This window comes from Schistocerca cancellata, chromosome 1, assembly GCF_023864275.1.
Source record: "Schistocerca cancellata isolate TAMUIC-IGC-003103 chromosome 1, iqSchCanc2.1, whole genome shotgun sequence".
Classification (NCBI taxonomy): Eukaryota; Metazoa; Arthropoda; class Insecta; order Orthoptera; family Acrididae; genus Schistocerca; species Schistocerca cancellata.
The window spans coordinates 590,805,580-590,818,047 of NC_064626.1; the positions used below are offsets into that span (position 1 = coordinate 590,805,580).

At 43.1% G+C, this 12,468-nt stretch overlaps 1 protein-coding gene across 1 annotated transcript in view; it reads left to right on the forward strand.

Moving 5' to 3' along the window:
* The first annotated feature begins 651 nt into the window (after window positions 1–651).
* Window positions 652–12,468, forward strand: part of LOC126088285 (odorant receptor coreceptor-like) — a 121,014-nt gene continuing 109,197 nt past the window's right edge. Inside the window, exon 1 of the mRNA XM_049906448.1 lies at window positions 652–798. Coding sequence (XP_049762405.1) covers window positions 652–798 — 147 coding nt within the window. The remainder of the gene's footprint in view (window positions 799–12,468) is intronic.

Genomic DNA, 12,468 nt, shown 5'->3' on the forward strand with positions numbered 1-12,468 from the left:
ATGTTCTACTAGGTACCTATCCTGTGCATGGTCGACTACTCTTATCAACTTGAGCCCCAATTCCACTACTTACTCCTGTCCAGAGCTAGACATTTTGAGCTGATCTTTGCGGTATGATAGCCCTTCCCCTTTACCTAAGCAACTGAAAGTGTAAATCTTCCACTTACTTTAACTTCCCTTCGTACTTTTACTTCCTACGACTACATAATGCACACTGGTATCAGTTTCTACATGGATACACACAGAAACCAAGTGACCTTGTTTTTTAGTTTTTTCTAACAGCAGCACTGGAGAATGGTATCCTTCAACGTGTAAGGAGTGGTAAAATTTTTGGGTTGCGGATATCTAGGACAAGATAGTATGTGATAATCGTGGATGGATGTAACGATCTTTCGGATACATTTCACTTCTGCCCACCCAAACACTTATTAATCTCAACAGTTTGCTGCTCCGCTGTGCTCCCAAGACGTACCCGCGGCTCCTCAGTTGGTGACACCTGTCGCGGCCGGCTGCCAGGGGATGGAGGCGGCCTTCCAGGGGCAGCCGTCGGCGGAGGCGGTGCGGCAGGTGGTGGGCCCCAGTGGGACGCCGCTGCGGCTGCTGGCGCTGTGGGCGGCGCCCGGCGCCGGGGGTGGCGTCGGCGTCCGCCACATGGCTCAGTGCCTGCTCTCACTGCTCATGCTCACCGTCATCCCCATATGCACTGCCTCCAAGCTGATCATGGCCGACGACGTGGACCTGGAGGAAATTACAACTTGCGGCCTCGTGATGGTGTCAACTGCGGCCATCCTTATTAAGGTGAACCCCGGCGTCTGTTTCCAACTCAGATTCATTCGAACCTATTAGTAGTCACATATTGCACGCATGGGATGTCCACTGTTTGTTCTTTTGCTCCTGACGTCTAGCTTTCGTCAATAATAGTAATGTGGTAGTGAGCATACGAGCCAAAGCACTGACTCATTACAGTCAGAATATTTTTATCGGCGCCGTCATGTTACACTTGAGACAACTGCACATGTTTTGTTTCGCTGACAGTAGCACAAAAACTTCCTTAACTGCAAAGTCATCGGTTCTAGGAGCTGCAGTCCGGAACCACAGGAAAAGTTCGAATCCTGCCTCGGGCATGGATGTGTGCGATGTCCTTAGGTTAGTTAGGTTTAAATAGTTCTAAGTTCTAGAGGACTGATGACCTAATATGTTAAGTCCCATAGTGCTCAGAGCCATTTTTTGCAAAGTCATTTCAGAAGTCATGATATCCCGCCACTTGCCAAGGAGAGGACGGGAGGGGATGGGATGGGAAGGGAAAGCCTCCCTACCTCACCTCCCCTACACCTCAAAAACTTTTGCTTGAATCATCGCCGGCCCCACGCCGAGCACCTGACGCCAGAATCAGCAATCTCCAACGTCATTTCAGGAATCACGACATCCTGCCACGTGCCGAAGTCAAGGAGGGGAGGGGCTCACCAACCACCGGCCCTTTTGCAAATTTTCATGAAGCACTCCTGTGCTGTGGCCCACACGCATGTTCTCTCTGTCCATATACAGAAAGGTATGTGATCTGACAAATAGTTGCCAACTTTGTTTGCTTTACTGACTTCCAAAATTCGTTTAAGGACCGGCTCACGCGGCATGGAATACTGGAATGAGTGGACACCATGTTTCTCTATAAACAATAAAAAATCAATATCTACTTACATAAAATAAAAAAAGAATTTTTATTTGTTAAAAATGAGATTTTTACTTTAAATGCGATCCCACAAGCGCTGAAAATCTAAATAAAAGCGAATCAGCTTTCACTTCACACTTACTCCTGTTACCAGCAGATTGTTGCACTGTAGAGAACATGTACTTAGCGCCACCAGCAGATGGCTACACTGAAAACTCAATCTTGGTTCGACTGCTGTACCACACCAACCGGTGGTTCTGCAATTAAAGCCGTTCTCTGATCGTTGGTTGCCCCATGATTAAGTAGTTCTCATATGGTCAACAGATGGCTCTGCAGTAGAAAGAGCAACAGAGTTTTAAATTAATTATTTTTCACAATTAGGATATTCCAATAATCTAAAATGTCGGCAAACTACGTCGGCACCGGAAAAAGTACAATTTTTACATCAAGTATCGATAAGAATAAATGTTGTAAGACACAAATCAGTTAATGAGATGTCACAATATTGCAAGTAAAACCGCAAAAAAGTTGTAAACTAATTACGTTCTGAAACTAAGATCTTGAAAAAATTGAAAAATCAGAAAAATACATCTGTAGCATGGGAAACGCCATTTCACATAGTTAATAGGATAAATGAGATCTTTAGACCACAATTTCACACTGTCATGAATATATAGCTGGACGGTTAAGAAACGCAGCAGCGCTCTAAATTAATTATTTATCCACATATCCAAGTGTTGAATATCTCCAAAATAGTTCAGCACCGCGAAAAGGTAGAAATGTTTACATAGCTTGTTGACATTAATACATGAACAACACTGTTTCATGTCAAATGGCTCTGAGCACTATGGGACTTAACATCTGTGGTCATCAGGCCCCTAGAACTTAGAACTACTTAAACCTAACTAACCTAAGGACATCACACACATCCATACCCGAGGCAGGATTCGAACCTGCGACCGTAGCGGTCACGCGGTTCCAGACTGAAGCGCCTAGAACCGCACGGCCACAAAGGCCGGCCTGTTTCATGTCACAATATTGAAAAAATCTGCACTATATGAGAAAGCACAAGTTAATTTCCACATACACGCAGAATCAACACATTAGTGTCGAAAATTTTGAAGTATGCACCCAAATGGTAAATTTCAACGCCTAACAACTTCTTTTAGAAGTTAGACCTAGTACTTCGATAGACTTACAAAACACCCTCAAAGTATAAATTTCCGCGTTCTTAATGTGTTCCCAAGCACCATTTCAGAGGGCAAAGTTAATAATTCGTCTTATGCTCAAAAAAAATAATTAAAGGAAGCTATTCATTGCCTATTATCGCTATTATTATAAATGACAGAGGCCCACTTCAGACTATGTAAATAATACCAGTTTGCAGTCAAAAGACTCCCTAAAGGCTTTGTGGAACTAATTTGTCAGATATTATTGCTCACAATATTTTTGTGAAATGCTGTGAATAAAGTACGATGTGCACGCTTGTAAATACCTAAAGTGAGTATTGCATCTTCGGAAACTATGGCTCATGAAAATAAGAAACAACACTACCAAAACACATACATAACACAGCTGTCGTGCTAGGGATGAAAAGAAGATATAAGGTGTTTTTATTACCAAATTATTACTTAGATAACATAAGAAAATGTACATCTTATAAACAGGTGACAGAAGATGATAAAGAAATATGACATTTCCAAAGACAAGTTGATATCTTGGAAAAAATTCTTATCACATGCTGCAAAATGTCTCACACTTTGCAAGCACAAAGTAAATATTGCTGCGTCTAAAATTCCAGTTTAACTCTATAAAATACATGTTGATTGTAATACAAGCTGATCCCTAGAGAAATTCAATTTTTACGCCCTACAGACACCAATACCCATCATAATACACCTAACACAAGACTTTTTATGACTACCATTCATTATTATAAATGATAAACAAATGAAGCAACGCATCTTAAAATCATGCTGTTTTCTCTAACTTATAGATCCACTATGTGATCAAAAGTATCCGCACGCACCCAAAAACATACGTTTTTTTGTATTAGGTGCATTGTGCTGCCACCTACTGACATGTACTCCATATCAGCGATCCTAGTAGTCATTAGACATGGTGAGAGAGCAGAATGCGACGTTCCGCGGAACTCACGGACTTTGAACGTGATCATGGGATTGGGTGTGACTTGTGACGTACGTCCATACGCGAGATGACCCTGTAACGTGGTCAGGTGATCAGGTCTCACTTGTGTCATACGTCTGTACATGAGATTTCCACACTCCTAAAGATCCCTAGCTCCACTGTTTCCGATGTGATAGTAAAGTGGAAGCGTGAAGGAACACTTACAGCACAAAAGCGTACAGGCTGACCTCATCTGTTGACTGATAGAGACCGATGACAGTTGAAGAGGATCGTAATGTGTAATAGGCAGTCATCTCTCCGGACCATCACACAGGAATTCCAAACTCCATCAGCATCCACTGCAAGCACTATGACAATTAGGTGGGAGGTGAGAAAGCTTGGTTTTCATACTCATAAGCCACACATCACGCCGGTAAATGCCAAACGACGAGTCGCTTGGACGATTGAGCGGTGGAAGAACGTTGTGCGGAGTGACGAATCGCGGTACACAATGGGGCTATCCGATGGCAGGGTGTGAATATGGCGAATGTCCGGTGAACATCTGCCAGCGTGTGTAGTGTCAACAGTAATACTCGGAGGCGGTGATGTTATGGTGTTATCGTATTTTTCATGGAGGGGGCTTGCACCTCTTGTTGTTTTGCGTGGCACTATCACAGCACAGGCCTACATTGATTTGTAAGCACCTTTTTGCTTCCCACTGTTGAAGAGCATTTCAGGGATGGCGATTGCATCTTTCAACACGATCGAGCACCTGTTCATAACGCACCACCTGTGGAGGAGTGGTTACACGACAATATCATCCCTGTAATGGACTGGCCTGCACAGAGTCATGAACAGAATCCTACAGAACACCTTTGGGATCTCTTGGATCGCCGCTTTCGTGCCAGGTGCACCTGATGGAACATATGCCTGCGAGAGTGGAAGCTGTCATGAAGGCTAAGGGGGGGGGGGGGGGGGGGGGCAACACCCTACTGAATTCCTGCATCACTGATGGAGGGCGCCACGAATTTGCAAGTAATTTTCGACCAGGTGTCAGGATACTTTTGATCACATAGTGTATGTAGACGTAGACGTGGAGGTCGTCGTGTTCTACAAAAATCGTGGGTAACAGTTTCAAACGACGGTAGAGATTCTACCAGTCCATGATGCTGCTTCAGCTGGAATACACGCTTAATATCAAGCCCTCAGCCGGGTTGTCCATGTTCGGACTTTCGATAAACAAAGCACAAACAAATTGGCTGTAACATTACATTGTAGTTTAACAGCATGTCAGTGCCGGTTTGCAGAGACGAAGATATCAACGCCGTAATACCCGGAAAACAGAGACAAAATAACGTTATTATAACAGCAACAGTAGTGCAGAATCACCAATAACTGCCGATGTGATGTAATTATTTCTAACAGCATAATAGTTGAATAGAAAGATACAAGTCAGCAAATACATACCTAAGCTGTTTTGCACAAGAGTCAAACACAGCCCATTCTGCAGTGGTCTCCAGCCTGCTACCATAATGTTCCTTAGCCAAGGAAGACGTGATAAGTTCCTGGATACTTTGTAAAAAGAAACTGGCACAGAGTGAAGCACATCGTAAATACTGTTGGATTACGTTTAATACACTTAAGGAGTCGAACATAGTCTCAAAGCACATGTTCCATCCTATTCTCACGCATGAGATTTTATTACACCCATTTTTTGGATTCTGAATGTAATAGTGTTCTGTCCGATACATACTAGCTGCAAGTGAAGTTATGACGATAACAACACAGTAATAACCATTTGAAGCGTTTAAAGGTGATGGAATAACAGCCTGTAACGACAATTTAAAAGCCCTCCATGGTAGCCTTCTGTCATATTTCATTGGTGAGCCTCTCTGCACACAGCAATTTTTTTTGTTTGACTGCCATTTTGTTATTCCTTTGGTTTTAATCTCTACAAATGGTTGTTTTATTGCTAGGTGCCCAAAAGCCAGTCTAGCAACTTTTAGATGCAATGTAACGATCCTCTATTAGCAGATGGGGGAACGGAGCTTTATATTTTGTGTGTCCACTAATGTAGTAAACATGCTCCAATCCATCATTTTCGTCTACGACTTACCACTGTTACCACTGCTTTTAGAGCAACTGCAGTTTTCTTCTATTCACCAGTCGTAGCCGTATTTCACCATACACAGTGTTTAAGGCACTATATAAGCCCGTCCTGCACATCTAAATTTCACTTGCTGTTTACTGTCTCCAGTTTTCCTTTTTTGGCTTCCATTAAAATTTTCGTTTTGGTAGACGCTTCACAGTAGCTGCACATAAGTCTGTGTGATACATTCACCCTTTTTCTTAGGACTGGTGGGATAACATTGATCGTTAGCACCAGTCCTAATCCGGAAATTTTTGTATTTGACGATATTATGAAGAACAATGTTCTTGATTTAGAATAGTATGTTTCCCCTGCTTTTATACAGCATGTCTGTTTAGTACTTATGCTGTACTTGTTAGCGTTAATCTTAAGACTCTACACGTTGTTTACAGGTAGACAATTAAAACTGTACGCCAGCAGACCATAATTTATAAGACTGCATAGGTATGTGTTTGATGACTTGTGTCTCACTTTTCTTAGGCAGCAAACCAGCAATGTCACATTGTTAAACTGCGTTGATGAGGTACCATACTCCTTAACATTTGCAGTCGTTTTGTTTGAGATTTCCTTATTCGAAATTCGACCATGGAAGATGTGGTTGAGGGCTTGATATTAAGCGTATATTCCATCTGAAGCAGCGTCACGAGCTTGTAGAAACTCCGATTTTTCGGGTGTGATCCACAAATTTCTTAGAAAACGCCGATTTCCACATTTACGTCTACATATCTATACATCACAGAGAACAGAATTTCTTTATGTGTTGTGTCATTTGTTTAGCATATACAGTAATGGAGAATAGTCATACAAAGTCTTGTATTAGCCGTTAGATCTGTTATGATGGCTCATTGTGCCTGCAAGGTGTACAAATTCGAATTTTCGTATGGATTTAGCTTATATTACAATAAACACGGATTTTTGTAAGTTAAATAGATAATTCAGGTGGGGCAATATATAATTTTTGCTTAAATAGTGTGAGACATCTCACAGTATACGATAAGTAGTTTTTTTCCGAGATATCGACTCTGACATTGAAACCTACTCTTTGGGGCCATACTTAAGAATTTTGAAGCACTCGTTCAGCTAATATATGTATACATGGAAATTAACACACACTTTCTTTTACACTGTAGACATTTGTGACGTTACCTTGAGTAATTTGAGTCAATGTTTCTTTTTTCATATATTAACCTGAATTAACTTTGTAAACATCGTGTTTCTTCCGTTACCTTGTAAATATTTCATTTCAATGTTGTGACTTAGCCTAAGTAGTTTCATTCAGTCTGTCTATTTGCCTGCTTAGCTAACACCTATACTTCTGTTTGTATAAGCTTTGTCAGGGTAGTTTCACAACATCGAATTTTTAAGCTTAACTTCTAAAATGTCAAACGTTATTAGGCGTTGAGAGGTTTTATTTTGGTACGTACTTTATAATTTGAGACACTAATTTAGCGCATATGTGGAAGTTAGCTTTCGCTTTGTTTTACATTGCAGACATTTTTTGCAATATGGTGACATTAAACAGCGTTTTTCATGTATTCATTTCAACAATCAACGTAGACATCACACTTTTTCGTGCTGCATGGCTATTTTGCAGATACTTTAGAGTTTCTTCAACGTCGGAGATGTGGAAAAATAATTAATTTAGAACTCTGTTCCGTTTTTCAATTATGCTGAAAAACACTGGTGACAGTACGAAACCGTGGTCTACAGATCTATCTTCTCATCATCTGTCTATGTAAACATTAAATTTTTTCAACATCTTAGATGCAGAAAATAACTAATTTACAAGACTGCTGCGTTTTTAACTACAATATTATGAGGTCCCATTAATTAACTTGAGTCTTGCAGCGTTTTTATACGCTATTTTAACTAAGTTCAGGATAAACATTGCGCTTTGTGCGCTCCCTTACCTCAATATCCTTGTGCAGCGCCGTATCTCAAACGATTGTATTCACATTTTCCAGCAGTCTCTGATTCACTGCCATACATTGCTGTGCTCCTGCAGTACACTCTCAGAAATTTATTCCACACATTCTGGGCCATGTTTAGTATTAGTAGACAAATACTAGTAGATTTCGCTAGGTCCATTAAACCTTCCTTGCCTCTGCTAATAGGCTTCTTATGTTATCCTTACTTCGTCTGCCATAGTAGCAGAATTCCTTCACTTCATCTACTTCTTGGTCACGAATTCTGAAGTGAATTTTCTAACTGCTCTCATTTCTGGTACTCCTCATTAATTTCTTCTTTGTTCGATTTACTCTCAATTCATATTCTGCACCCTTTAGACTGTTCATTCCACTCAAAAGCTCCCCTAATTCTTATTCACTTTGACTTAGCATAACTAAATCATCTGCAAATGTTGTCACTTATTTATTTTAATTCTGAATTCTAAAACTATTCTTGTAACTTACTTTTATTTATGTAACTGCTTCTTCGATGTGCGGATTGAACATTACTGGTGAAATATTACATCCTTGTCTTACACTCTTTTTAATTCAGGCACTTAGCTCTTGACCTTGTTTACTCTTGGTTCACATCATATTACTCTTCCTGTCTCAAGGCCTATTGCAAGTAGACAACCTCTTGTGTATACGTTATAACTAGCTGAAATTTATTGCAGAACCTACCCTTTCTCGTCTGTCATTCGTACTGTCAAACGCCTACGCCTACAGTCTACCTCTTCCCCTATTATAGTTTTCCTATCCCCCTTGATTATTGGATTACCTTCTCTCTTTACATACGGCATTGGACATTCAGTTTCTCCTTATTCTTCGTCCAGCACTTAATCGTGTGCTTGTGACGTTGATATGCACACCTATTCACATGTTTCACTTGACGACATCCATAACTGTTGAAATTCATCATCAATTATAAGATCCGCTATATTTGTAAAATTTTCTACTTTCTTTGTGCTTTACATGTTGAAAATAAAATAAATCACAAATATATGGAATATTATCTTTGATGATGAACTTTTGTTGTTGAGGTTTGTTTGCTGCCGATTCTGACAAAAACTATTGCTGAAACGTTCACAGTAATTCACTCTCTGACCTACCTCCCTATTCATAAAGATTCCTATTCCCATTATGTCATTTTCTGCTGCTGTTGATACTATCCTATATTCCTCTGATTAAAAATACTTACTTTATTCCCATTTCACTTCACTGACCGCCACTACAGCTACACAAGTTCACAACACTTAAGGACAAAAGTAACTTTCGCAGTGCCAAGCAACATAGTTGGAAGAAAGAACTGTTACTGTGTAGTACTGTGTAGTACAGTACGCAAAACGGTTAGTCTATACTGACAAGTATAGTCCACTTAGTGCTGCAATACAACCATCCAGACAACATCCGATGGTAAAGTTCGTGGTAAGACCGGTCGACGTAGAGAAAAAAATAACCAACAAACTGATGTGTGTGCATGTGAAGGTAACACATATAAAATCATCTGCACTTATACGTGTTATATCCTATATAGTACACCGAGGAACATCCTCGAACATGATCGTTTCGGTGGTCCAGGTAGTATTATGTGCGGAGGCATATTGCAACATAGGCATATTGTCGCCATGTTTGTCTTTCAGGGGGGAATTCGGTACCGTCTTTGTTTCCACGGACGACAATGCGTGGTTGCATCGAACAGTGCAGATACTCCTGCTCTTGAAAACAGAGGATATTCGGCGAATGGACAGGCCTGAACGCTCCCCAGGCTTAAATCCCATCGAGTACGAGTTGGGGAGATATTTCACAGCACATCCAAATGCACCAACGACCGTCCAGCATTGGTGGCTTAATGAAACACCGTGCCACGACAAGTCCTTACCAACCTTGAAGACGGCATGGGAGCTTCTTGCAGAATATGCACTGCCGACCATGGTGATCAAACGCCCTACTAGAAACCATGTCCCACCTTTTGTACTGTCCGTGTTACCATCAAGATTCGTGGTGGCTTGAGTGTAATTATTGTCTTTGAATTGAAGTGTCATTTCTGTTCGTCTTATTGTATATTTCATTCAGTTACCTTCTGCAATATATACTGAGAAGACAAAAGTCATGCGATATCTCCTAATTAATATCTTGTCAGACATCCTTTAGCCCGATGTATGGCAACAACCCAACGTAGAATGGACTTAGCAAGTCGCTCGAGGTACCCTGCAGAAATATTGAGTCGTGCTACGTCTATAGCCGTCAATAAACGAGAAAGTGTGGCCGGTGCAGGATTTTGTGCATAAACTGACGTTTAGAATGCTCGAAGGGATTCATGCCAGGCCGGCTCATTTGCTAGAATTGTCCAGAATGTTTAACTAATTTGTTGTGAAGAATTGTGGTCCGGTGACATGGCGCATTGTCTTCCATAAAAATTCCATCGTTGTTTCGGAACATGAAGTCCATGAGTGGCTACGCATAGTCTGCAAGCAACCGAACATAACCATGAGCCAATTCATTCCATGTACACACAGCCTACACCATTATGGAGCCACATCAGCTTGCACAGTGTCTTGTTGACAGCTTGGATTCATGGCTTCCAGGGGTCTCATCAGTTCGACCAACTGGAACCGGGACTCATCTGACCACGCCACGGTCTTCGAGTCTTCTAGGATTCCTCCGATAATGATCATGACCCCAGGAGAGGCGCTGCAAAATACACTCCTGGAAATTGAAATAAGAACACCGTGAATTCATTGTCCCAGGAAGGGGAAACTTTATTGACACATTCCTGGGGTCAGATACATCACATGATCACACTGACAGAACCACAGGCACATAGACACAGGCAACAGAGCATGCACAATGTCGGCACTAGTACAGTGTATATCCACCTTTCGCAGCAATGCAGGCTGCTATTCTCCCATGGAGACGATCGTAGAGATGCTGGATGTAGTCCTGTGGAACGGCTTGCCATGTCATTTCCACCTGGCGCCTCAGTTGGACCAGCGTTCGTGCTGGACGTGTAGACCGCGTGAGACGACGCTTCATCCAGTCCCAAACATGCTCAATGGGGGACAGATCCGGAGATCTTGCTGGCCAGGGTAGTTGACTTACACCTTCTAGAGCACGTTGGGTGGCACGGGATACATGCGGACGTGCATTGTCCTGTTGGAACAGCAAGTTCCCTTGCCGGTCTAGGAATGGTAGAACGATGGGTTCGATGACGGTTTGGATGTACCGTGCACTATTCAGTGTCCCCTCGACGATCACCAGTGGTGTACGGCCAGTGTAGGAGATCGCTCCCCACACCATGATGCCGGGTGTTGGCCCTGTGTGCCTCGGTCGTATGCAGTCCTGATTGTGGCGCTCACCTGCACGGCGCCAAACACGCATACGACCATCATTGGCACCAAGGCAGAAGCGACTCTCATCACTGAAGACGACACGTCTCCATTCGTCCCTCCATTCGCGCCTGTCGCGACAACACTGGAGGCGGGCTGCACGATGTTGGGGCGTGAGCGGAAGACGGCCTAACGGTGTGCGGGACCGTAGCCCAGCTTCATGGAGACGGTTGCGAATGGTCCTCGCCAATACCCCAGGAGCAACAGTGTCCCTAATTTGCTGGGAAGTGGCGGTGCGGTCCCCTACGGCACTGCGTAGGATCCTACGGTCTTGGCGTGCATCCGTGCGTCGCTGCGGTCCGGTCCCAGGTCGACGGGCACGTGCACCTTCCGCCGACCACTGGCGACAACATCGATGTACTGTGGAGACCTCACGCCCCACGTGTTGAGCAATTCGGCGGTACGTCCACCCGGCCTCCCGCATGCCCACTATACGCCCTCGCGCAAAGTCCGTCATCTGCACATACGGTTCACGTCCACGCTGTCGCGGCATGCTACCAGTGTTAAAGACTGCGATGGAGCTCCGTATGCCACGGCAAACTAGCTGACGCTGACGGCGGCGGTGCACAAATGCTGCGCAGCTAGCGCCATTCGACGGCCAACACCGCGGTTCCTGGTGTGTCCGCTGTGCCGTGCGTGTGATCATTGCTTGTACAGCCCTCTCGCAGTGTCCGGAGCAAGTATGGTGGGTCTGACACACCGGTGTCAATGTGTTCTTTTTTCCATTTCCAGGAGTGTATATCGTGCTGTTAGCAAAGGCACTCACATCAGTCGTGAGCTGCCATAGCCCATTAAGGCCAGATTTCACCGTACTGATTTAACAGATATGTACATCCCACGTTGATATCTGCAGTTGTTTCATGCAGTGTTGTTTGTCTTTTAGCACTGAGAACTCTTCGCAAACGCCGCAAAGGCCGTTGGCAGCTGTGTTGTTCGTGGTGAAGGGTGATGGCTGAAATTTGGTATTCTTGGCATAGTCTTGAAGCTGTAGATCTCGGAATAGTGCATTCCCTAGCAATTTCCGAAATAGAATGTACCATTCTTCTAGCTCCAACTACCACTATGCGTTCAAAGTCTGTTAATTCCCATCGTGCGGCCATAATCAAATCGGAAACCTTTTCACATGATTCATCTTTGTACAGATGGTTGCTCTGCCAACGTACTCTCCTTTTGTACTTTGTGTACACGATACTA